This window comes from Ipomoea triloba, chromosome 1 (genome assembly GCF_003576645.1).
Source record: "Ipomoea triloba cultivar NCNSP0323 chromosome 1, ASM357664v1".
Classification (NCBI taxonomy): Eukaryota; Viridiplantae; Streptophyta; class Magnoliopsida; order Solanales; family Convolvulaceae; genus Ipomoea; species Ipomoea triloba.
This window is the reverse complement of record NC_044916.1, coordinates 23,244,635-23,271,358: the sequence shown is the minus strand read 5'-3', so window position 1 is coordinate 23,271,358 and position 26,724 is coordinate 23,244,635. Positions and strand designations below refer to the sequence as shown.

General features: G+C 36.8%; 4 protein-coding genes across 4 annotated transcripts; all 4 read left to right on the top strand.

Annotated features, from left to right (window-relative positions):
* Positions 1-7,062: 7,062 nt before the first annotated feature.
* Positions 7,063-8,115, top strand: LOC116010815. The gene has a single exon (XM_031250322.1). It carries the CDS (start codon positions 7,063-7,065, stop codon positions 8,113-8,115), a length of 1,053 nt encoding a protein of 350 aa, XP_031106182.1.
* Positions 8,116-8,389: 274 nt separating this feature from the next.
* On the top strand, positions 8,390-12,042 carry LOC116010810. The gene is made up of 3 exons (XM_031250317.1): positions 8,390-8,951; positions 9,056-10,554; positions 10,597-12,042. Exons 1-3 carry the CDS (start codon positions 8,390-8,392, stop codon positions 12,040-12,042), a joined length of 3,507 nt encoding a protein of 1,168 aa, XP_031106177.1.
* Positions 12,043-14,982: 2,940 nt separating this feature from the next.
* Positions 14,983-19,150, top strand: LOC116031973. The gene is made up of 3 exons (XM_031274356.1): positions 14,983-15,154; positions 16,935-17,432; positions 18,157-19,150. Exons 1-3 carry the CDS (start codon positions 15,061-15,063, stop codon positions 18,708-18,710), a joined length of 1,146 nt encoding a protein of 381 aa, XP_031130216.1. The 5' UTR covers positions 14,983-15,060; the 3' UTR covers positions 18,711-19,150.
* Positions 19,151-23,805: 4,655 nt separating this feature from the next.
* LOC115998489 (GTP-binding nuclear protein Ran-3) lies at positions 23,806-26,260 on the top strand. Its single transcript, XM_031238077.1, has 8 exons — positions 23,806-23,948; positions 24,085-24,154; positions 24,601-24,657; positions 24,761-24,878; positions 25,248-25,337; positions 25,429-25,608; positions 25,717-25,794; positions 25,903-26,260. The coding sequence occupies exons 1-8, from the start codon at positions 23,946-23,948 to the stop codon at positions 25,970-25,972; spliced, it is 666 nt and encodes a 221-aa protein (XP_031093937.1). The 5' UTR covers positions 23,806-23,945; the 3' UTR covers positions 25,973-26,260.
* The last annotated feature ends 464 nt before the right edge of the window (positions 26,261-26,724 follow it).

Here is a 26,724-nt window from a genome sequence, read left to right as displayed (position 1 = left end):
TGATATAGAGTTTATCCAGATTTGTGATATGTTAGGACTATTGGGCTTCCTTGCATTATGAAGCTATGGTAAAGTTAACAAAGTGATTTTGTTAAGGATTTTTGTAAAAGGTTAGTTATAGGTTTTTGGCAAGTACCGATATAAAAATGAAAAAAATAAAGTAGATCAGAGCATATCAGAGTTAGGATCAGAGCAGTTGTAAATTTTTTTAATTGTTCTAACTTGTTTTTTTTTAATATTTTTTTTCGCTTCGAGATAAATATTTTCAAATAGCATTATATCAAACAAATTTTTAAAAAATTGTGTATAAAAAATAAAAAACACTTGAATTTTTTCAATTTTTTCAACAGCGTAAGTTTAGTTGTAAGTTGTAACACAAATTTCAACAATCCTTCTTTCACTTACTAAGTTTTTTATTTTATATTATATTATATATAAAATTAGATGGACCCTGGGTGGCCGCCCAGCCCTTCCTTGCTCAGAACTAGCTCTGACAAAGGGCATGCATGTCTGTTGAAAATATACAACTTAAGTATTCCAAATCAATAGAGTACTTTTTGTCGTAGTTTCAGAGGAGTTTATTATATTTTTTATGTATGCTATTAACTTTAAAATAAATATTTATATTTAGTTTTAATTTTTTTTTCACATTTAATATTTTGCATGTCGTTTTCGACAGTATCACTCCGCAATGTTAGATTTGTTCTGATTTTAAAGTGAGGTATTAAGATGTGTTTGTGATCCAGAAGTCTGAAAATTTGTTATTGAAGGTTGGGTTTGTATTACCCAAGGAAATTAACCTAATGCAAACCTTCTATGCACGAAGGATGTTTCAAAAATATTGTTCAATTGGATTGATCTCCGTCATGCAAAACTCTCAGTGGACATAAGATTTCTTAGTAAAGTGCTGGGAGCGTTTGATCCACATGAGTAAGTATTTCAAAACATTTTAATTCTATCTTTATCTTTGTTTAGTTCTAACTTCTTCGTTCTTTTTTCAGCAAAATTAAATTTAAAATGCTTTGGATGCATCCGAGATTTTATGTAGGTGATAGCCACCCATTGCTTTTGGACTTTGTTGTTAAGTTTAATCGAGTACTGGATAGATATCCCCTAGATTTTCGGTATAACGTTATTGAAGCATTGATATATGCATTTAGAGAAATGAGTCATCTTGATATTGTTGATGCAGAGTCTAGGTGGTAGCGAGAAAGTATTGGTAGTAACTCCAGAAGTGCATAAATGATGTACCTAATAATACAATGTCCATAAAATGAGGCATATGATTAGAAGGATAAGAATGCTAAGCACGCTTCCCAGGTAAAAAAAATTAATTAAATAACCTTTTACATGTTTAAAAAAAAATTATACTAATTCTTTTGTTTGTTTGTTTTTTTTATTTCTTTTAAATAGCATGTATTTGATATAGATTTTGTTCAGATTTGTGATCACATAGAGGCACTTCTGCCCGGACTGCTGGGCTGCCTTGCATTATGGAGCTATGCTAAAGAAATCCAGTGGGTAGCTCAAGTGGAAAGTGAGCTCTCTTTGTGGAGAGGAATTTCGGGAGAACCCGTGTTCAATTCCCACAAGTGATGATTCCCCCTGGGCCAGGGGCCAGCTCCCGTGCCTCCTGGAGCGAACGTGGGATTTTGTTGAAGATTAGTTTCTTTGAAACACTGCCATGTCTATGTAAGAGGCTAGCTATATTCTTTGAAACACTGCCATGTCTATGTAAGAGGCTAGCTATAGGCTTTTAAACACTGCCATGTCTATGTAAGAGGCTAGCTATAGGCTTTTAGGGGCCAGCTCCCGTGCCTCCTGGAGCGAACGTGGGATTTTGTTGAAGATTAGTTTCTTTGAAACACTGCCATGTCTATGTAAGAGGCTAGCTATATTCTTTGAAACACTGCCATGTCTATGTAAGAGGCTAGCTATAGGCTTTTAAACACTGCCATGTCTATGTAAGAGGCTAGCTATAGGCTTTTAGGGGCCAGCTCCCGTGCCTCCTGGAGCGAACGTGGGATTTTGTTGAAGATTAGTTTCTTTGAAACACTGCCATGTCTATGTAAGAGGCTAGCTATATTCTTTGAAACACTGCCATGTCTATGTAAGAGGCTAGCTATAGGCTTTTAAACACTGCCATGTCTATGTAAGAGGCTAGCTATAGGCTTTTGGCAAGTAGCGAAGTAGCGATATAAGTAAGAGGCTAGCTATAAGCTTTTGGCAAGTAGCGATATAAAATTCAAAAAAACACCGAAATTTAAAAAAAAAAAACATAATAGATCAGAGCATATTAGAGTTAGGATCAGAGCAGTTGTGATTCTATTAATTGTTCAACTTATTTTTTAATACTTTTTTTAACTTCGAGATAAATATTTTTCAAGTAGCATTATATAAAACAAGTTTTTAAAAAAAAATTTGTGTATAGGGATGGGAATGGGTCGGGGGTGGGTCAGGGAGGGCTACATCTATCACCAATCCACCTTAGATTTTCTCCACCCACCTCCACCCCACCGGGTGCAGGTGCCCTCTACGGGTACCCACCACTTATCAACTTATTATTTTCAAAAAATAATATTTAAATTACATACATATAATAAAATAATAAAATTCATTAGTTATACTAAAACATAAAATAATAAAAATATTCCAATATAATATATTGTTAATGTTTAAAATAAACTTAGTAGTATAGATATAAAAATAGAAAAAAGTTATACAAAGTTACTGAAATTTTTATAATTAACTATATAATAGTACTACTTATTATATATATATATATATATATATATATATATATATGCCAAAGACTTTGTGGTCAAACGGCATAGATGTGGCCTCCCGAATGAGTGGTCACAGGTCCGACATGTTCGATCCCTAGTGGGGTGTTGGCTCTTTGTGCTTGAGTAGGTTGAGAAAAGTTTCTATGAACAGATAGGCGGGTTTGTACATAGAACACGAATCCAATCTAATCTACCGCAGGTTTACTTTTTTAAGACCCACCACCTACTACCACCCAAACAATCCGATCCATGTGGGATGGATTCAGCATCCCTAGCGGACCTCTATTTTCCATTGACCATACTCTTATTTTCCATTGACTTCCATTTTCTCCCTCTAGCCAAACACTGAAAACTCATAAAATGATTTCCAGAAATCATTTTCCACGGGTCCAAACACACTCTTAGTTGTTAATTGATGGACTTGCAATATTGATAAAATGAACGTCTAGTATTCTTGTAATGAACCTATTTTAGGCTTATTTGTATTATATTGTAGTTGTGTTATCATTGTAAGATGAATATTCAATATTATACAAATGGATCATTAATATTGTGAATATGAATTTGCAATGTTTCATTAATGAATCGATTTGAGATCCATCATTATAATGTAGTTGCATTAAAATTGTAAAAATGAAATTATAGTATTGTAAAAATGAACTTACAGTATTTTGAAAATAAATTTATAGTATTGTAAAAATGAACCTGTAGTATTTTGAAAATGAATCATTTAATATATTAAGAATGAATCTAACGTAATGGCTTAATATAATCGTGTGGTAATTTAAAATATTAAAATAAAAACATCAATATAGGTTTAATTTGAAAGATCTTAATTAAAGCTTTTTAATGATATATTTTTTATATATTAATTTTATTTGTATACTAAGAAACAAGAAAAATAAAATTAAGTTGAACACAAAAAAAAAAAATATATTAGCTTGGTTCACCAGTGACCTTATGATCTAGTGGCATGGAGTAACTCTCATAAATAAGTGGCATGGAGTAACTCTCATAAATAAGAGGTCATGTAATTAAAATAATAATTCAGCATTAATATAATTAAACTAATGTGTGAAAAATGAAACTGAAAAATAAAATAACATAATCAAATGAAACTGAAATATAATTAGAATAATGCTTACTTCATGGACAACGATCTACAGTAAAATGTGCCATAACAATTACTATGCTCCATCATCCACGAATCCGTAAGATAGATCCACTATGACTGTGGATAAGTCTTCAACCTGACCTACTTTTCATTACTGTAGGGTTAAGAAGGCCCACTCTCAAAGAAGTCCAAAACCCTGATATGATCTTGGGGTTTGGATTAGGTCAACTAATTTATCAAGGATCTTCTTTGGGCTCCATCATGTAGGCCACTTACTCTTTAATGACTGAGCCCACAATCCCGTGACATGTTTGGAGCCGACATGTTTAAAAAATGTAAACTTTGTTGTATTAGCTGTAGACAAACATGTATTACTTTATTAGCATTTTTTTAACGAATGAGGGTCAAATAGGCCACTGAACTACACACCAAAATGTAATTAGGCCATCGAACTAAAAAATAATGCAATTGGGTCCCTGAACTACACAAACCCATACAATTTGATCCAAAATGACTTGTTTTACCTGCTTTGCCGGTTACCAATTTTAAAAATAATATTTTAAAATAATTTTAAATAAAATAATTAATTAAATTTAAAATTAAAAATTAAGAATTAATAATTTTAAAAAAAAACTTCCGGCCGGAGACGATTCGTCTCTGACCGGAAGTTTTTTTTTTTAATTCTTAATTTTAATTTTAATTAATATTTTATTTAAAATTATTTTAAAATTGGTAACCGGCAAAGCAGGTAAAACAAGTCATTTTGGATCAAATTGCATGATTTTGTGTAATTTAGGGACCTAATTGCATTGATTTTTTAGTTCGATGGCTTAATTGCATTTTGGTGTGTAGTTCAGTGGCCTATTTGACCCTTATTCCTTTTTTTTAATAACTAGTACTCCGTATAAGTTACACACAATGCACAAAAATTTGTGCCGGATATTAAAATAATAATTGTGTTAAATAGCATTTTTGGTCCATTCATTATTGAGTATGTTAAACTTTACTATTACTATTCAAAAATTATAGTTAACAAGGGGTAATGATGAAATTTTACCTCTTATCTCTCTTCCTCCCTTAAAGTTGTATTCAAACTTTACAACTTAATGATTATAAACTCATACCATTAACCTCGATGGATAGAAAACCTACTTCTGGACAGAGTTATGCTTCGACAAACTCAGTTGTCCCCAATTAGCTTGATCATTTTGCTTCCTATTTTGAGCTCGAAGCTCGATGTTGTTGCTTTGATTTCTACTACGACCCCTACCATGACCTTTTTCACGACCCCTCCTAAAGTTGATTAACTGGGCAACATTGTCTACTTCAGGCACCGGTGCAAACCCAGTTAGTCTTGCATTGTGGTTCTTCATTAAATAACTTATTATGTTTTTCAGCAGCAAGAAGTGCAAAAATCAACTCAAAATGTTTTTCATAATTCTTTACCATGTACTGCTGCTAGAGTACAATGTTACTTAGGCCTTCTCCAATAGTGTTGAGTTTTTTAGGGGATTTTACAGGTGTGACTATGAGCAAAAAAAAATGAGGGTGAAAGAAAAAAGAAAAGGAAAAAAAACAAAACAAAACAAAAACTAAAAATAAAAAATAAAAAATAAAAAAAACCCTCCCAAACAGTGAGGCGCAGTGACTTTCTTCCCACTGGACCCCACAAATCTGCCAAAATCCTTTGGTTTGCAGGAGAAAGAAACCCACCCAAACAGTACCATCCCATTTGTAAAGAAACTACTCAGCAGGATTTTACTGTTCTAAAATCAAAACAAAATCTGCTAATGGTGAAGGCCTTACATGAAAAGTAGATAAAGTCTTTTCAATCAAATCTTTCTCTTTAACTGTTTGCTTACAAAGTTTAAGTTGAGAGACAATTTTATGTAGAGCTAAATTATAATCAATTACTGACTTAACATCCCAAAATTTGAGATTATGCCAGTTAAATTACGCTTGAGGAAGGACTATGGAAGATTGTTGGTCAAAACGATCATTCATGGGCATCCATAAGACTAGGGGTCTTTTTCAATCCGGCCAATATTCATTTTTAAGATCGTGGTTTAAATAGTGACGTAGGAAACTAAGTGTTTGCGTCTTCTGGGCGTCAGTGCTCTATGACAAGGCAATAATAGTTTCACTCAACTCTTTATATACAAGATATATCTCGACATCTAGCTTCCACGCTAAATAATTGTTCCGTCAAGAGCAAGCTCGGTAAACTGACGTTTGGTGATGGATGACATAATCTACAAAATATTTTAATATTAAATATTCTGAAAGGAAAATAAACAATTGGATAAATAAACAAACTTCTCAATTTGCAGAAATATATGTATATGTTTTTTTCGTAATGCAAGAAGGGCTAAAACAATTTTAGCACAAAGATTCACAAAAACAGTCTCTTGCAGAAATTCACGAAATTTCTGGGAACTATTGACCAATGGTTCTGATTCGAAATCTTCAAGTTTTCAAATATTATGAGTGTACTGCTTCCAAAAAAAAATTTCACAACAAAATAAGGTACGAAGGTATTTTTTTGGAATTTTTTAATCTGATTGCGTAAAACTAGAAAATTTTCGGGCAGTGAGTATTTATCAAGCAACTAGTGTGTACATAGTAAACATATATTACATATACATACGTATATATTAACAGATTTACATACAAATATATATCACATTTATATCACATCCATATGCAGTATATATTACATACAAATTTATTCCTTATATTATAATATACTGCTAAAGTGAGATTCCTATGAACGAATATAGCATGACAGGAATGAATAATTAGGGTTTAAGGAGCTTGTACAGCTCACCGAGCTAGGATTTAAAATTTCGTGCTGATAACATGTTGTAGATTAAAATGTTTCTTTTTGTTGTTGATTTTCGGTGAAAGTCTCGTTATGCTTTTCTTTCTCCTAGTTGATCCTTTGGTGAAAAATTTGTTACGTAGTATGTAAAAACAAAAGAGTGAAGAAAATTAGAACGGAGAATGAAGAAGCGTGTCTAGGGTTTTTTCTTTCTTCCCCAGTTTTCTAGGGTTTTCCTCCAGACTTTCTTGGTTTCTTCCGATTGTTTTCATCGGTAATTCTTGCGCATGTGCGTTGCTTTAGTCTGTTCGTGTTGCGCCTGGTTCTTTACGTCGTTCTGCATGGCTTCGGACGGTGATGGGGTGGCGGCATTGACGGAACGGTGGGCTGACATGGTCCTCGAGGACGAGGACATCGACTTTGAACCGGTAGGAGATGGGGTTGGTGTAGTTGCTGAGCCGGAGTCCTGGGTGGTTGTGGGACGCTTCCTGACGGAGAAGCTTGTGAAGGTTGAGTTTATGCGTCAGGTCATGGCATCGATATGGCGTCCGGTTAAGGGGGTGCAGATTTCTGAGCTTAGTCCGAACCTGTTTATGTTTGTTTTTTATCATTATTCGGATGTTCTGTATGTTCTCGAAGAGGGGCCTTGGTCTTTCGAAAACAACACTTTGGTTTGTCGACAAGTGCACGATGGTGTTCTTCCGGCCGAGGTAGTTCTGGATGCGGTCGACATGTGGGTGCAGGTTTATGACTTACCTGTGGGCTACACGTCTGACATAGTGTTGGAGCAGGTTGGTAACTTTCTTGGCGTTTTTCTTCGGTGTGATGACAGGTTTGCGGGAACGCCATGGCGCCATTATTACCGCATTCGAGTGTCGATCCCTGTGTCACGCCCTATCAAGAGAAGGATGCGGTTGGTAAAGCGAGATAAGACGGCCTGTTGGGTGTCGTTTAAGTACGAGAGGCTCCACTCCTTTTGTTTCTTCTGCGGTATGTTAGGCCACTCATACAAATTTTGCTTGAAGGCGAGAGAGTCGGTGATTCCGGTGTCTGAGTATCCGTATGGTGCTGGTCTGAGGGCTGGAGCCAGGCGTAGTGGTCCTAGGCCTGTTGGTGAGCCTTGGCTGATTCCGGTTATTGGGCCGGTGGTCGCAACGCAGGGTGAAGAGCCGAATGGTGTTCACGGTGCAAGTGCGGTTCGGTGTGACAACCGAGTGGTGCCGGCTGTTGTGAATGATGACGGCCCGTCGGTGGTAGCAAACGCCAAGCGACGCCGAGAGGGTGCAGCAGGTGGCAGCAGACGTGGTAGCAACAATGGTGATGTTACAATGCTTGACGTGTCAAAAAACTTGTCCAAGGCGGGTTCTGGTGCCCAGACCCGCCCATCATCATGAGTATCGTTAGCTGGAACTGTCGTGGCTTGGGCAATCCACGAACAGTTCGCGAGGTTGTGAGCCTGGTGACTCGTAAGAAGCCCGAGTTTCTTTTTCTGATGGAGACTAAGGTGGGCCATATTCATGCTGAGCGGGTACGGGTCAGGCTTGGTTATGAAGGGTTATTTTATGTTGACAATGTAGGATTGAGTGGGGGTTGGCTTTGTTTTGGAGGAGGAACCACTCAGCTAGTTTGTTAAGTTTTTCTAAGAATCATATCAATGTGGAAGTGAGCATGGCGGACTTGCCACGATGGCGGATGACATGTTATTATGGTTACCCTGAGCGGAGTAGGCGAAGGGAAGCGTGGGACTTTCTCCGGTCCTTGGCTGATAGGTCTGCTTTGCCATGGGTGGTCATTGGGGATTTCAATGATCTCCAATATCAACACGAAAAGAGGGGTGGTAATCCGCATCCGAACAGTCTCCTTCGCGGTTTTGGGGAGGCTATGGAAGACTGTGAGTTGATTCAACTACCTTTGCGAGGCTATCAATATACATGGGAGAGAGGGAAGGGCTCGGAGGAGTGGATGGAGGAGAAATTGGATAAGGTGTTTGCTACTTCTGGATGGTGTGGTCAGTTGGAGGATGCCTGTGTGGAGAATATCTTGACCCGTACTTCTGACCATTCGGCCCTCTTCTTAAGTCCTCTAGGTGAAGGGGGTCGGGGTGGTGGGAGGCGCAAGGGGTTCAAGTTTGAGATGGCATGGCTCCTGGATGAGGGGTGCATGGAGGTGGTGCAGTCCGCTTGGCAGGAGGGTAGGCCGAAAGGTCTGCTTGACTGTGTGCAGTTCTGCGGTGAGAAGCTTCAGAGATGGGGGGTTATCACTTCCACAAATTTGGAGAACAGATCAGGCACCTCCGGAGGACCTAGTTGAGTTTGAGAGACTCACGTGACCCAGCTGCTTTGGCTGAGTTTCGTCGGGTTGAGGATCAGTTAGGCCGTCTTGAGGCACAGGAGGATGTTTTCTGGAGACAGCGGGCCAAGCAACACTGGCTAAAAGGGGCCGACGCAAACACTAAATTCTACCACAGGTATGCTTCTGCCCGTAGGAAAAAGAATCATTTACATAGGCTCAAAAATGATGCTGGGGTGTGGGTGGAGGGTGATGCTATGAAATCTGTTGTGCTAGATTACTTTGAAAACATTTTCAAGTCTTCTGGCTCCTCTATGCTGGAATCTTTTTTCACCTCTGTAAACCCACGTGTAACACAAGCTGACAATGAACATCTGTTGTGTCCTTTTGAACATGAGGAAGTTAAAGCCGCTCTTTTTGCAATGTTTCCTGATAAGGCTCCGGGTCCGGATGGGATGAACCCGGGGTTCTACAAGCACTACTGGGATGTCGTGGGTGTTGATGTGTCTCAGTTTGTGATTGATTGTTTGAATACTTGCACTTTTCCGATTGGGCTAAATGATACGAATGTAGTGTTGATTCCTAAGAAATGTGTACCTGAGTCTGTGGCTGATTTAAGGCCGATAGCTTTGTGCAATGTGATTTATAAGATTATGGCGAAGGTACTGGCTAACAGAATGAAACACCTTTTGGGGGACCTCATATCGGAATCCCAGAGTGCTTTCATTCCAAACAGACTCATAACTGATAATATTCTGGTTGCTGCGGAGGTGGGACATTTTTTCCACAGAAAGCAGAGTGGTTTGGTAGGATGGGGTGCCCTAAAGTTGGATATGGCAAAGGCATATGACAGGATGGAGTGGCCTTTCTTGCGAGGTATGTTGTCTGCTTTGGGTTTTTCTGACCGCTGGGTTAATTTGATTATGCTATGTGTCACCACGGTGTCATATAGCTTTTTGGTTAATGGTGTTCCTAATGGCCATGTTGTCCCCACTAGAGGGCTAAGGCAAGGTGACCCGCTTTCTCCATATTTATTCATAATTTGTGCGGAGGGGCTTTCTTTGTTGCTGCAACAGGCTCAGGCTGCTGGTACTATCCATGGTTGTAGGGTGGCTAGAGGGGCTCCCCCAGTTTCCCATCTATTATTTGCTGATGACAGTCTGCTGTTCTTTAAGGCCAATGCCCAGGAGGCAAGAGCTGTTAAACAGTGTTTGAATAGATATGAGGAAATGTCTGGCCAAGTTGTTAACTACCATAAATCTAGTGTCTGTTTTAGCATAAATACTATGGTGGAGCATAGGGAGGAGGTGGTGGCAATTTTGGGAGTGGCTCAGACAGCAAACTTTGGTAAATATCTGGGTCTTCCTACTTTTGTTGGGAGAAATAGAAAGGCTGCTTTTGCTTATATCGAGGATAAAATCAGGCAACGGGTTAATTCGTGGAACAAGAAACTCTTATCACAAGCAAGGAAGGAAGTGCTGTTGAAAAGTGTGGCACAAGCTATGCCCACTTTCTCAATGAGTGTTTTCCTGCTGCCTGAGTCGGTTTGTTTATCTATCCAGAGAGCCATGAACCGATTTTGGTAGGGAATAGGGAGAGATAGGGGGATACATTGGAAAGCGTGGGACCAGTTATGTGTACCAAGGAAATTTGGTGGCTTGGGGTTCAAGGATCTCAGGGCTTTCAATCTGACTATGCTAGGCAAGCAGGAATGGCGGTTCCTCACTATGCCCCAATCCCTCGTTGCCCGGGTTTATAAGGCGCGATATTTCCCCACGACTTCTTTTTTGGATGCAACCATTGGCAACAATCCTAGTTATTGTTGGCGAAGTATCATGGCAGCCCATACTCTAATTTGTAGTGGTGTGCGGAGGAGAATTGGAAATGGACGTTCAACTCAAATTTGGGGACATCCATGGTTACCTGATGGTCCGGATCCGATGGTGGCTACTCCCATGCCTGTGTATCTTATTGGCTCCCTAGTCTCGGGCCTAATTGATGAAGCTAGCGGTATGTGGGACTTGTCTGTTCTGGACGATATTTTCGTCCCTGGTGATGTCTCACGCATTGTTAAAATTCCAATTTCGCCAACTTACGAAGATTCTTGGTATTGGTATGGGGACCCCAAAGGCATTTACACTGTTAAGATGGGTTACAGGGCCATTGTTGGTGATTTTAATGGTTCAACGGGAGCCTTTAATCAATGGGTCTCTCTTTGGAAAATTAAAGTCCCCCCCAAGTGGAAGACATTTCTTTGGAGAGCCTTGAGTGACATTCTTCCTGTTACCACCAACTTGCTTTTAAAGAGGGTGGAGGTTGATCCTACATGTCCAATGTGTGGGCAAGGTCATGAGGATGTTATGCATGCTTTAGTTATGTGTGATTATTCTCAACTTGTTTGGCATGTGGCATCTTTACCTACCTTGTCTATAGTTGGGGATTCTTTTTGTATGTGGTTCTCTGATGTGTTGAACTCATTGACCGAACAGGAGATTGGTTTTGTTATGGCAGTGCTTTACTACATTTGGTGGGCCCGGAATTCGGCAGTTTGGGATGGTGCACTGCCGCTACCTCGCAAAGTTGTATCAATGGTGTCAGCTTCTCTTCATGCATGGCGGAACACCCACGCTCAAACCATGGCAGGTTCCGACCACGCTGGAGGCGCTACGCACACTCAGCCGCAACGCCCTACTTGCTTCTTCGACGCCAGCCTGCACCCAGACACCTGCAAGGCCTCTTTCGGTGCGGTTCTTTTCTCGGCACAGGGCGAATTTACAGCTGCATGTTCAGGGCCTCTTCCGGACTGCTTTTCTCCATTAATGGCGGAGGCAGCGGCTTGTAAGGCGGCGCTAACATGGATTCGTGAGAGGGGGTTAATGGACGTCACGATCCTCACGGACTGTGCGCAGCTCAACACAATGCTACATTCTGCTACTGTTTCATTCTCTTACGTGGGGCTTATGCTAGATGCATGCAAAGCGACCATATCGACGTTTAATAGCTGCTTTATTTCTTTCATTCCACGTTCATAAAACGTTATTTCTCATACTCTTGTAACTGCGCCTAGTGCTCAGGCCAGTTCTCTGTATTGGGACTCTGTCCCTCCTGACTTGATTTCCGGTCTTTTGCATTAATCAAAGTTATTCGTTTGATTTCAAAACAAAAGAACGGAGAATGAAGAGGAAAGATACAAGATATATATTCTTGAAATTACAAGGAAAAATAACTAACCACTAAGATAATGACCATACATTTGAATTTATTATAACAATTTCTTGATTTTTGTTCATGTTCTCATTTTAAAGATGTCGCTTTTATGTAATTGATACAATGTCAAATTATCAACTTCTCAAAATAATAATATGACAAAAATTATATATTTAGTTGGTTTAAAAAGTGTATCTAACCTTTTAGGTAAAAATTTGTGCGAGACCGTCTCACGAATCCTTGTACATGAGACAGATCGCGTAAGAAGAAAATGTAATACTTATATTGAAAAACTGTAATAATAATCAACAATAAAATATTTGTTATTTATAAGATAAAGTCTAATACTTTTGAGAAAAAAAATGTAATACTTTTACTTTTTTTCCTCAAAAGTATTACAGTTTCTCTTATATTTATTCATGGGTATCGTACCTGCCATGAATTGCAATTCAATGCTTGTGGGAAAGGAAAAAAATAGAAGAAATGACAAAAGTATCATTGGTGATTGTTATTTTTATTATTACACAAGGACAATTAGTCTTTACACCACTTTTTTTCTTTCTCATTCCCAATAATTCTATTCCTCCCTACCAAACAATGGAATTTGAATTCTTACATTATTCATACCTTATTCTTTTCCCACAGAATTGCAATTCATTTCCTTCCTCCCAAGCAAACACCCAGTCAATTCAATGAATTGCAATTCATCCATACAAAGGAAAAGGAAAATGCAAAAAAATGACATATTTGCCATTGAATATTATTATTAATATTATTACACAATGACATTTTAGTTTTTATATTACTTCTTCCATTTCCATTCGCAATAAGTCTATTCATGCCTACCAAACAATGTAATTTAAATTCCTACTTTATTATTTTTCCTACCGAATTACAATTCTTTTTCCCCTTAATTTCTTCATTCCAACAAAACGCTATGTTACATGAGAGTCTTTCAACCCTTTATTATATTTTTAATTAGAGGTGGCTAAATCCCGAGCCTGGGTTAGCACTGATCAGGATCGGCCCAAAATAACATGGGCGCCAGTGCCTCTTGTGGGTCAGTCCCGAGTTAGGCCCAAAATATTTTTTATTTATTTTTATATAAAATATTTATAAATTGTTTTTTTTTTGTTTGAAATGAAATGTAAACCATTGACATCATGATTAACAACAAAAATTATTACCACTTAAACTACTTCAACCTTTTGATATAATAATGCTAATTAATACACACACTCACGCACACTTTTTTCAAAGTTAATATTTTTGTTTAAAATAGAGTTAATTCTAGCAATGGTCCTCCGACTATATTGATTTTCCAAGATTAGTCTCCGACTTTTAATTTGGACAATTTAAGTCCCTTGACTTTAAAATTTTTTCTATTGTTGGTCCTTTCGTCAAATTTTGGTTAACTTGATGTCAAATGAAGGGGTAAAATTGTTCGTTCACCTGTATAGTGTATTATTACTCGTATTTCTTCTGTCATATACGCTATATATATGAATATAATCAGGTTCATATGAGATTATATGGCTTCGAATAGGACAGCGTATAGGACAGGAAAAATACGAGTAATAATACACTAAATAGGTGAACAAACAATTTTACCCCTTCATTTGACCTCAACTTAACCAAAATTTGACGAACGAACGAACATTGGAAAGAATTTGAAAGTCAAGGGACCTAAATTGTCCAAATTAAAAGTCGGGGACTAATTTTAAAAAATCAACATAGTCGGAGGACCATTGCCAGAATTAACTCTTTAAAATAATATTTTAACCACTAATCTCAAAAAAAATTATGATTACCTACAAAATTAAAAATTTATAAGACTTTAATAACATTTTAACTTAGGCAAAAACTTGTGTGAGACCGTCTCACCATGAGACGGTCGGGTCGGGTCGGGTCAAGGTGCAAATGTAACACTTATATACACAAATGTCATACTTATATGCTCAAATGTAATACTAATCAGGAATAAAATTTTTGTTACTTATAAGGGTAAATGTAATACTTTTAAGGGAAAATACAATACTTTTACATTTCGATTTAAAAGTATTACATTTTTCCTCAAAAGTATTATATTTGCCTTTATAAGTAAGGAATACTTGTCAATATTACTTATTATGAAAAATGTATTACTTTTTTTCTTATAAGTAACAAAAATTGTATTCTTGATTAGTGTTATATTTGAGCATATAAGTATGACATTTGCATGATGCTTTGACCCGACCCGACCCGTCTCACGAATAAGGATCCGTGAGACGGTCTAACACAAGTGTGACCCTTTAACTTATAATATTAAAAAATTTTCAAGACTTGTAATATTATTTGATAACTTATAATATTATAAAATGTATTATATAATTTATAAAGTCCATGCTTTGTTTTGTCTGGACCTAGACCCAAGCTTGAGTCTGGGCCAGTTTCGAGCTGGGCTCTTATTTTTTTTTTATAAGACATGACTTGACCGTACCCTCTATAAACCGGTTCAGATTTGTGCTAATTAAATCTAACTCATGCAGGATGAAACCCATGCCCTTTTTTTGTAATCGATTTAAGGCTGGTTCAACCTTGAACCGACCCGTGGTCACCTCTATTTTTAATATTCAATACTATTTCAAGGGGGTCAGGGGACAAGAAAAAGAAATCCAAAAGAAAACAGAGAAGGGCCATTATATTGCAGGACAAAACTGAAATAATCTCAAAATCCGAGCCCCTTTTACATGCAGGCATGCATAAAAGGCCACCGCCACACTGCAGATCAGAGCTCATCAAAGCCAAAACGCACAATCCCCTTTGCTTTCACCCTTTAATTTTCTCCAAACAACACCCAAAATATGAGGAGGATTTCAAGTACTGTTCCGGCGGTTGCTTTACTGGCCGCGCTACTCTGCGCCGCCGCCTTCCAAATCTCCGTCGCCATCACTGATGGTAAGAACCAGCTCCGATCCCCGGCCTATTATCTCATTTTTCAGTTGGCTTAGCTTCTTTCTTATTACTTCTTCAATATTTAACAGCTGTAATTCATTGCATCACATATATCATGACATCATGTGATGGCAAAGTGCACATTATGTGTTTGATGAGAAGTTTAGCAAATCACCTTCTCTAATGGTTAATATTAGCTAGGGGTTTGAGTTCTATGGAAAAGTTCAAATAAGAGCACATTTTATTGTTTTTCTGGTCGTTTTCTGTAAGGTAGTATGTATTCTATATTTTTCTTATTTTTTCATTATTATTTTCTTGTCTAATTATTTGTTTAAATTTTTTTTTTAATTTATCAGAAAAGAATAGAAATTCTATTAAATGTTAAGAGAAAAGGTTTGAATGATAATAATAAAATCAATGATATTAATTAGAATATTTAAATTCATAGAGTCTCTCTTGTATGACACCATCTCACGGATTCGATCTTTTCAGTAAGATAGGTCAGGTCAATATGAAAATGTAACATTTATATTGAAAAATATAATACTAAATATATAAAGTGTTACTTATACAGGAAAGTATAATACTTTTATATTTTGTAATGCTTTTAAATCGAAATATAAAATATGACATTTTCCTTTATAAGTAAGGAATACTTTATTTTTGATTATTTTTATATTTTCAGTATAAATATTACATTTTATTTTATCCTGGCTCGTTTCACAAAAAAAAAATAAAAAATTATATACAATCTCACGCAAGTTTTTTTGTCGAACTTCAATTCATAAAGTTTAAGTGATGTATCTAAATACTCCGTATAAGGATTAAAAAGGTGGGTCAAAATTAGATGGTGTCGATCGACAAAAGTTGCATAATAATTTGGACAACGCAGAAGATTATATGCTTGTGTGCAGTAACTGCATGTAGTGCACATGCACATGTCTGGTCTTGCTGTCCAGATTTCTTTTCCTCTGAGTTGGAATTCGATCTTTTATGTCATGTGAAAGTGACAGCCACAGCGTGACATAATCAAAGTAGTATCAAAAGATCTCATAGGAGGGCTAACCGATGGAATAAAAATACAAACTAATAAGGCAACAAAACTGTTGCAAAAATCAATCTATAAGGTTATTTAGGTGTTAGGTGTTCCTAAGCGGTGGATCAAAAGCAACCAATTCAATCGAATTAGCCTTGTTAACTTGGTCGAGTCAGCCTTGTTAATTTTTTAAAATTTTATATTATATATATATAGTTGCAGTAGGCGTTAGGTGCTAGTCGGACAATAGAGTAGCGCTTAGACGGCTAATTATATATATATATAACATACACCCACACACGTGCACTGTTTTTTTTTAATATAGTTAACCGCCTAAGCGTTACTCTATTGTCCGATTAGTACCTAACGCCTACTGCAACTATGGTCACGAGTTTGAAAGATAACGCTTTTGGTTTGAGTCGATCCAGTTATGGATAATTTAGGTTGATTTACTTGGTCACAAAATAGGGTTTAGTCAATGTACACTCTCAAATATAGTTGCAAGTTTCCCTTCATGCCAAAGGTGGCTACGGCTTCACCTTATACTTTTAGTTAAAATGAAAAACAAGTTTCAATTTGAGGTTAACTAACCCCATACCAAAGAAGGTGAGTTTTAGTTTAGACCAGATGAAATACATCTTTCAATTTACATTACATGGGAAAATTTTAAAATGCTAAAGCATATATTATTATTATTATTATTATATATATATACATGAAACTCATTTTTGTACTTGGAAAAAACAGGATTAGTAGTGAATGGCAACTTCGAAGCACCGGTGAAGAAGACGGAGCTAAACGGCACGGTGGTGTTGAAGGCCGACGCCGTACCAGGGTGGATCACCACCGGGTTCGTGGAGTACATCTTGGCGGGGCAGACGCAAGGGGACATGCTCCTGGTGGTGCCGGAAGGCTACGCGGCCGTGCGGCTGGGCAACGAGGCGTCCATCAAGCAAAAACTGAACGTCACCAAAGACATGTACTACTCCATAACATTCTGCGCCGCCCGGACGTGCGCGCAGGAGGAGAAGCTCAACGTGTCGGTGGCGCCCGACTCCGGCGTCTTGCCTATCCAAACACTGTACAGTAGCAACGGTTGGGACTGTTATGCGTGGGCGTTCCAGGCGGACTATAACGAGATTGAGATCACGATCCATAACCCCGGCGTGGAGGAGGACCCCGCTTGTGGTCCCTTGATCGACTCCGTTGCCATTCGGACGCTCTACCCTCCTAGACCTACTAATGGTACGCTATATTATATTATGTTTTTCACCCACTTTTGAAGATTATGTTGATTTTTGTTAGGACCGACTTGGCCTTTAATTTGATTTATCTCCCAAAGAATTCCTCCCTCCCATCACAGCTAGTTTTGAAAATGTTATTGCTGGGAGTGATCATTTAAGCTAAAACTTATAGCTAGTGAAGTCTCAACTTATTTCTTATCTCACCTCACATATTTTTTTCAAACTACAGTTGAATTTGGTCTTTATTGATCTCCACCCAACAATTTTTAATCATATATTTACTTAATTTAGTCATTAATTCTAGTGATTTTTGTCATAAATCACTTTTTGTGTTTAATTAGGTCACTTTGATGATTTTACCTAATTGAATCCTCTGTTTTTTTAAAACGAATCCTCTGTTAAAATAGCTCAGTAATTTTACCTCTATTAATACTCAATTTAGTTTTTACCCAAGTTAATTTTTTACCATAGAAATTTTTATCCAATTAGTCATCTATTATAGTGGTCTAGTGGCACCTAATTGCACTACCATATGAAATGAGGTGGGTTCGAGTCTCACTGTAGACAATGTTGGCTCCTGTGCTTCAGAGTCAGCAGTACTAGAAAAAACACAAAAAGTCATTTTAAGAAATCAGTGACTAAATTGGATATCAACTCCCAAGTTTTGATTTCTAGACTATTATGTTGATTTTTAACCATGTATATATATATATATATATATTCAGCGAACTTGGTAAAGAACGCGGATTTTGAGGAGGGTCCATACTTGTTCGCGAACGTGACAACCGGCGTTCTGTGCCCGCCCTTCATCGAGGACGACCACTCTCCCATTCCGGCGTGGACGGTGGACTCTCTGAAAGCCGTGAAGTACATAGACGCGGAGCATTTCTCGGTGCCCCACGGCAGGAGAGCCGTGGAACTGGTGGCCGGGAAAGAAAGCGCCATCGCTCAGATCACCCGAACAATAGTGGGCAAGATTTACGACCTGACCTTCCTTGTGGGGGACGCCAGCAACTCGTGCGAGGGCTCCATGATCGTGGAGGCGTTCGCGGGGCAGTCCACGCTCAAAGTCCCCTACGAGTCCAAAGGCAAGGGCGGATTTAAACCGGCCAAACTCCGGTTCAAGGCCACCGCCAACCGGACCCGGATTATGTTCTTCAGCACGTACTACCATACGCGGAGTGATGACTTCGTGTCACTATGTGGCCCTGTTGTTGACCATGTCAGGCTTCTCAGTGTTCGTCATCCCAATCTCTCCCTTGAATTGACTCAAAACTAGATCTGATCCATATATAATTTTCGATTATACTATGAAAATATATGGATTTTACTTCCTCAAATACTGCCTACTGATCGAACCAGTGATGGTATATATGAATTTTTGTTGTAATATGAGACGAGGAGATGGATTGAGAAAGTTTGTCTTAATTCATAGTATGTATGCATGCATGTTATTAACTACTACTATATGAATACTTCTATTTATATATATATATATATATATATATATATATATATATATATATATGACTCTCTAGTGGAAGTCAATATATAGTTTTATGTATATTGTGATGGGTGTTGAATGGTAATGTAATTCACCAGAATATATTTCCATTGGTCATTGGTGTAATTTATTGAAATAATAATTATATACTTCAATGAATGTTTGTAATATATCGAGTGACGAGTGTGATATGTATGTGAAAGTCCTTTGTCCCAGTTTTTGAATACTTCATATTAGGAACGAGAAGTTTCTGTGGTTTGTAATTTTACTATTACTTTAATTTGAACATATAATTATATATTGCATGAAAAAGCTAGCGAATCTCAATTGTTATTAATATTACAAAAAATATGTGGTTCAAATAATTGAAGTGGAATTCTATGGCAATCCTAAAATGCATAGGTGCAGTAAGTTTGCTTTTGATTCAGGGGGAATTCTGCAAAGCATGTCAAGACCGAAGAGTACAGTTGATGATGGTTCTACGCTTACGAGGCATTCACAGATGAAGTATGAGCTTAGAAATGTACCTGGTCTTCTTCTTATTGGTTTCTGTGACTTATAACACTATCTTTCAATATTAGGTTCATTAGTACTAATTCCACTTGTGATTATTCCAACAAGGGGTGGCACCTATGAGGATACATCAAATGTTCCCTCCACTGTGCTTTTTGTGTTAGGGATGTCAACACTTTTACATATATTTTTTGGCTCAAGGTTGTCGCTAATACATGGTTCTTCATTTCTTTATCTTAATTGCTTCCACACTTGCAAGAGTTCTTAAGATGGAATGGAGTTTTCAAGCATATATATTATGAAGGAGTAACAGAGAGCCATAATAATTGCTTCATCTTTTCAAGCAATATTTGGATATAGTATAGTGGGCTTATGAGGATACTTTTGAAGTTGATTAGTCTAGTGGTTGTTGTCCCAACTCTTGCTGCTGTTCCCAAGCATTAAGATCTTCCCCCTGGTTTAGATTTCCTTATCCTTTGCAATGGGAAACACTGGCCTTGGCTGGTCTGTTGGGAAAAGAACTGGGGCTATATCTTTAACTGAGAATGTGCACAACATTGCTGTCACTAAGATGGGAAGCCGCAGATAGAGCAGCTGTTTTAATTGTTCTATCCTTGAAGGCAAAGTAATTAAGGGGATTTATTACTTCAATTCTAGAAGTCAAAGTTGTAGCTTTTGTTGGGATTTGCTTAAGTTTAGCTAATAAATTCCATTTGATTTATTCAAAGTAGTTGGAGTAATGGACTCCTTTTCTTTCTCTTTTCTGTTATGCTGTAAGGCTATATAAAGCCATCTTCTGCATTCAATATTATTGAGCAATTTTGTCTAGTTTCTTGTGCGTTTTTCTATCTGTCAAAGTTCATTCTCAACATTTGGTATCAGAGCCACTCACTGGGTCTGATTAAATTAGAAAGCAGCAGCTCTCTACGTGATTAAGAATGGCGACAGAAAGCTTATTTGTGCAACCAGCTGTACCGAAATTTGATGGACACTATGATCATTGGGCAATGCTCATGGAGAATTTTCTACGATCCAAAGAATATTGGATTGTCGTAGAAAACGAGATACCTGCAGCAGCAGAAGGTGGTGCCTCATTAGAGGCAGAGAGGAAACGTATTGAGGGTCTAAAGCTGACAGACTTGAAGGCTAAGAGTTATCTGTTTCAAGCTTTAGACCGCTCGATTCTAGAGACGATTCTTAAGAAAGATACCGCTAAGAACATATGGGATTCAATGAAGCAGAAATTTCAAGGTGCAACAAGGGTGAAAAACTCACATCTGCAAGCTCTAAGAAGAGAGTTTGAGATTCTTGAAATGAAGATTGGTGAATCTGTCAATGAATACTTTGCTCGCACTCTTTCAATAGTTAACAAGATGAACGCAAACGGAGAGACTAAGTCCGATGCTGATGTGGTCTCCAAAATTTTGAGATCTATGACCTCAAAATTTAATTATGTTGTATGTTCTATTGAGGAATCTAAGGACACAAGCAAGTTAACTATTGATGAATTGCAGAGTAGTTTATTGGTGCATGAGCAGTGAATGAACATGAATTCATTGGCTGAGGAAGCACAAGCCTTGAAAATTTCTTTTAGTGATCAATCTAATGCAAGAGGTCGAGGCCGTGGCAGTTATCGAGGAAGAGGAAGGGGCAGAGGACGACAGAGTTTTGACAAAGCCACTATAGAATGCTACAAATGTCACAAGCTAGGACATTTCCAATGGGAATGTTCAAGCAAGGAAGCAAACTATGTGGAAACTGAAGAGGAAATGTTGTTGATGGCATTCATGGATGCAAATGACGGCAATAAAGAGGATACATGGTTCCTTGATTCAGGTTGCAGCAACCACATGTGTGGAAAGAAGGAATACTTTACAGATTTTGATGAAAGTTTTGTTGATACGGTGAAACTTGGCAACAATACAAGCTTAGCTGTGACTGGAAAGGGTAATGTAAGAGCTGCCCTTAGTCCCCCTACTTTCCCCCGTGCGAGGCACATTGCATCACCAAATTAATCACCACCCCACCATATTTTCTTGCTCCCACCTAGCGGCAAACCTGCACCAAAACTTGGTATGAGAATATGCTAAAAATATTCTTTATGATGTGACATTTGATCGAGATTTTTGATGTTTTGGTGTTAAGAACATCTCCAAGGTAGAGGCAAAACACCATATTCCATAGCCATTCCGCCATTTTCTCTTGCTTCAACCCTGTGGAAAATGCCAAATTTTTTGGTTGAGGTGAATAGTGCCGCGTCATATATGGTGCGACACCATTTACCTCCGACAAATGTTAGAGGAGGAATTAATTTACTTTTCTGCTCTTGATGTTTTATACAATTTCAAAGGTATTGTTTATTTATTTTATATGTATTTTTTATTTTGTTAAATACTTAAATTCCAAATTATTATTTACGTAACAAATTATATTTTATATTAAACTAATTAAATTCGAACTAGTATAGTTTTAAAATTTAAGAAACAAATTACTACAGCCAACTAACACTCGATTCGCGAAAGAGCCTTTTTCTTTTTATTATTTTAATTTTAATTTTTCGTCAATTTTCTTTAATATTCTTTTCCTCTCTCTCTCTTCTCTCCTAGTTGGTTACAAAAACTCCAAAAAAAAAAAATCATTACTATTTAGCTTGCTCTAACATCATTGATAAAAGTTTATAGAGACTCTATAAGGCCATCCACACCAATAGTTATTGCTTTGGTTTATGTCAGATTGAGTCTAACATGGAGGAGAGAGGTGAGGGGGAGAGATGGAATAAGCATGACCTGCAAATGAAGAAATAATACTGACAATTGGGGACCCATTGCTTTTAATAATACATGTGACAACCACGTGTGGTTGTCACTTTATGCGCTCAACGGGCGCATCAGGCGCGCTTGACAATGTGATTTATTTATTTATTTATTAAATCAGATTTGTTTATTTTTTTTTCTCCCCTCCCATTTTTCTCTTTCCTAATCACACTTACAAAAACTCCTCAATAACCGCGAAAAAACTCCATTGATAAGAGCATCCATATCAGAGTATATTTCTCAGTTATTGGAACAGTAATGGTACATGTGGATGAGTGAGAAGAGAAGAGAGAGAATATATTGTTTCTTCTGCAAAGTATGTATATTAGAACAGTAAAGGAGCAGCACAAATACCAAAATGAAGGCTAACTTTCCCGCGTGGCAAACACCAAAGGCGCGCCTAACAAGAGACCATTTTAATTTCTTTTTTTTTTATAAATCAATTTTTTTTCTTTTATCTCCTCTCATTTTCTCTTTCCTAATCACACTTACAAAATTCCTTAAAAATTGCGAAAAAACTCCATTGATAAGGATGCTCTAATAATAATTTAAAATTCACCACTTCAAAGTGTATAAGGCCATCCCCAATGGTTAATTTTAAGGGTATTTTGAAACAGTAAATTGGCTTTTTACAAATGGGAAGGAAGGGATTTTAACTGTTTTTTTTCTCCTGCAACATATTGGATTTTGGCAATGTGGTGGGTCCCACTGGGTAGAAGCTCACTGTGCCTCACATCTTCACCCTCATTTTCAGTTTTTATAATTTTTTTTTTCAGTTTTGTTGTTTTATTTTATTTTTTCATTTTATTTTTTCCTCCACCTTCATTTTCTCTTTCCTAATTACACTTACAAAAACTCCTCAAAATGCACACCCAAGTTTAACTATTGGGGAAGGCCTAAAAGTTTCAATGAATACTATTAAGAACATATTTTTCCATATTTTTTTTGGTTAATAAACCGTCCCAAAATATATAATTTTCCATATTTTTTTTGGTTAATAAACCGTCCCAAAATATATAATTTTTTTTAATTTTTGAATACGAGTCAATATTGCATCCACTGAGGCTCAATCTCATGACCTCCCGTATGGGAGAGTCACTATATGCCATTTGAGCACAATGTTAATAGCTAATTTTTTTTTCATTCTCCTTAAGAAAAATGAAGTTTATGAATAAAAAAGGTCCAAGAATGATGAAATGTCTGAATTGAACCCCTTGTGCGTGCATAAAAACTATAATCTGTTTAATGGATTGATTACGCCACTTATAATTTATTTCTGCAGTAATTCTAGGACGAAGTCTTGTGAACTTATGATTAATTAAAAAAAATCAAAAACTAGAATCACCCATGTAAAAAACAAAACAAAAAAAGTCTATAAATGCCACAAAATAAACTAAAAATAAAATATCCACCAACGGTTTAAATTTCAAAATTTGAATCTGCGTGATTTTCACGTGACATTACATCTGCGTAGGATCTACTCGAAGCCCACTAACTTTGATCCGACGGTCTAGAATATCGCGTTAGGCTAAAGCTACTAGCATTATAGTCTAGGTTTTCTGAAAAACCCTTCACCCACTGCGTATATAAAGTCTCCTAAATCTCGAAATTTCTCAGGACAATCATTCTGCTCTCTCTATAGCCTCCGTCTCTTTCTCTCTCGACCTAACCAAGCAACGACGCAATGGTGAGATTTCTTCTCTTTTCGTTTTTCAATCTTGTTAATTGATAGTTCATCGTTATTTGGTCTTAATTTCCGATTTTTCTAGACATTTTGCTTCACTGTTTTTGATTAGTTTTGGTGTTTTTTGCTATTTTGTTAGGCACTTCCAAATCAGCAGACGGTTGATTACCCGAGCTTTAAGCTTGTAATTGTTGGCGATGGTGGAACTGGTGAGTTTTTTTTTTTTTTTTGAATTATATGTAGTAATACTTTCTTGAAAAAATTGTGTTGGGGCATATATCATAATTGAGTTGCTATTAGTATGTTTCATTTTATTAATTTTTGGGTTTATTTTATTTTGGTTATCTATAGCCTTATGTAAATTGATGAATCAGTATGTTAATCGTACAGAAATGTTTGTTTTATTGATTTTATTATAGCTTTTCATTTATATTTAAGATCGTCTTGTTTTGGGGTTGATCTGTCTTAATAAGGTTTAGGGTTTATTATACATGCTGATTTGATTCATTATTGTTTTTAGTGGATCTGTTGATTGCTTGATACAGTGGTACTTTAACTTGTGGTTTTTCAGTCACTGAATTTCAGTTTATTAAGAATTGTTGTTGGTTTGATTTCTATGTTAATTTCTTAATCTTGCAATGATGGGTTTTGGCAGGAAAAACTACATTTGTGAAGAGGCACATTACTGGTGAATTCGAGAAGAAATATGAACGTGAGTTTTCAAGATTATTTCCATTGAAATTTGTTTTGAATCATTTAATAAGTAAAGTCTTGAAGTTTCTTTTTTTTTTTTTTTTTTTTTTTTGGTGATACAGCCACCATAGGTGTGGAGGTGCATCCATTGGATTTCTTCACAAATTGTGGAAAAATCAGATTTTATTGCTGGGATACTGCTGGCCAAGAGAAATTTGGTGGTCTTAGGGACGGTTACTAGTAAGTGATTAATTTGATTTCATTTCCTTGCCTTTTTCAAATATTCTCTTATATGTTGTATTTATGTATTTGTGAATTTCAATCTGTTGGAGCGTTGTATGGCCTTTCTTTTAACATTGTTGTTGGTCTATTATTCTAGTTTATTGGAATCAATATAGTATGAAATATAGCTTTTGCCTTAACATAGTAAGGCAGTGTGTTACTGCTTTTGTTTAGTACTTGATGCCTTTGAGTAGTATTTTGGTTCTATTATCCTAAGATAAAGAGAGGAGATAAAGAGTGTGTTGAAAGTGTGTGGACTTATTTTAGTGGAACACTTTATTGTTTCCTGTGAATTGATTTACCATCTTATGTGGTTCTTTTTTGCAGTATCCATGGACAATGTGCAATTATCATGTTTGATGTGACTGCCAGATTGACATACAAGAATGTGCCCACATGGCACCGTGATCTTTGCCGGTATGCATATTATTATAAATTTATCATTTGTAGTTTTGTCCATTTTTAGTATGGTATACCTGTTGCTAATATTATTTGTTCTTTTGATTAGTGTCTGTGAGAACATTCCAATTGTTCTTTGCGGAAACAAGGTTGATGTGAAGAACAGGCAAGTGAAGGCTAAGCAGGTTACCTTTCATCGGAAGAAGAACTTGCAGTATTACGAAATATCTGCAAAGAGTAATTACAACTTTGAGAAGCCTTTCCTCTACCTCGCTAGGAAACTTGCTGGGTATGACTAGTCAAACCATATATATCCATCACAGAATTATGGTGTGCCTATATTTAATTGAATGCTTTTAACATGGTATTTGATAAGGGAAATTACCTTTTTTATCAGGGATCCAAACTTGCACTTTGTCGAGTCACCCGCTCTTGCTCCTCCAGAAGTACAGATTGATTTAGCTGCACAACAGCAGTATGTTTTCTTTTCCTTTTCTCCCGTTGCATTCCTACTCCATTTGTGAACATCTGTTGTAAAAGTATTCATTGCAGTCTAGGTTCTAAATTGGTTTGTTTTGTTCAGGCACGAGGCTGAGCTCATTGCTGCTGCAAGCCAACCTCTTCCAGATGATGATGATGACACGTTTGAGTAAATTCAACGGGCCGATTGGAATGCACTTCATATTTTAGTAGCAGAACAGCAGCTTTTATTTTGTGTTGGTGTCACCATTTTTTTCAACTGGGAAGGTACTTATGAGTACTTGAGGGAAATATGAATGAATGATGATGATCTTTATGAGATATTGAACTAATTTTGGGTATTTTTTTACCTGATTTGTTGTGGGGAAGTATTTGAAGCCATATAAATTCATGTCCTTCCTAAGAGTGTGGATCTATGTATGAATGGATCATTTGAAATGAAGGTGTTTTTAATCAGCTGAGATTTCGTTTTCTGTTCTTTTTAAATTCAAAATTTTGGATGTCTTATTTCATTCAAAATTAAGGTGCACTTCAGTTTTTAAGTAGCAGAATGGGCCTGCTTTAATGGGTTTATTTTGCAAATATCGACATGCGATAGCCTCAAATACTAGGCAAGTATGCAGTGTTAATTCATCTTGCTGAATGCATCTAAAACATCTCATTTCTGCTAAAAGATGCCTCATTGGCGAAATCAATCAAGGTGCTGTTTGGTAAATAATTAGTCAATTTTAGTTTATTTGACCATTATTAGTTGTTTGGTTAATAAGCTTTTTTAGCTCCGCGCTGTTTGGTAAATAATTAGTCAATTTTAGTTTATTTGACCATTATTAGTTGTTTGGTTAATAAGTTTTTTTAGCTTCAAAATGTTAAAATTCAAAAGATTACTTAAAACAGCATTTTCAAATAGTTTTTTGATAAAAGAAAT

Bases quoted from the DNA above. Each gene is read 5' to 3' on its own strand.
- LOC116010815 (XM_031250322.1), top strand. From the start codon at position 7,063: ATGGCTTCGGACGGTGATGGGGTGGCGGCATTGACGGAACGGTGGGCT.
- LOC116010810 (XM_031250317.1), top strand. From the start codon at position 8,390: ATGGCGGACTTGCCACGATGGCGGATGACATGTTATTATGGTTACCCT. The intron at 8,952-9,055 runs GTGAGAAGCTTC...CACGTGACCCAG, and splicing joins TGACTGTGTGCAGTTCTGCG to CTGCTTTGGCTGAGTTTCGT. The intron at 10,555-10,596 runs GTTTGTTTATCT...CGATTTTGGTAG, and splicing joins TTTTCCTGCTGCCTGAGTCG to GGAATAGGGAGAGATAGGGG.
- LOC116031973 (XM_031274356.1), top strand. From the start codon at position 15,061: ATGAGGAGGATTTCAAGTACTGTTCCGGCGGTTGCTTTACTGGCCGCG. The intron at 15,155-16,934 runs GTAAGAACCAGC...TGGAAAAAACAG, and splicing joins CTCCGTCGCCATCACTGATG to GATTAGTAGTGAATGGCAAC. The intron at 17,433-18,156 runs GTACGCTATATT...ATATATATTCAG, and splicing joins CCCTCCTAGACCTACTAATG to CGAACTTGGTAAAGAACGCG.
- LOC115998489 (XM_031238077.1), top strand. The intron at 24,879-25,247 runs GTAAGTGATTAA...TCTTTTTTGCAG, and splicing joins GGTCTTAGGGACGGTTACTA to TATCCATGGACAATGTGCAA. The intron at 25,795-25,902 runs GTATGTTTTCTT...TGTTTTGTTCAG, and splicing joins GATTTAGCTGCACAACAGCA to GCACGAGGCTGAGCTCATTG.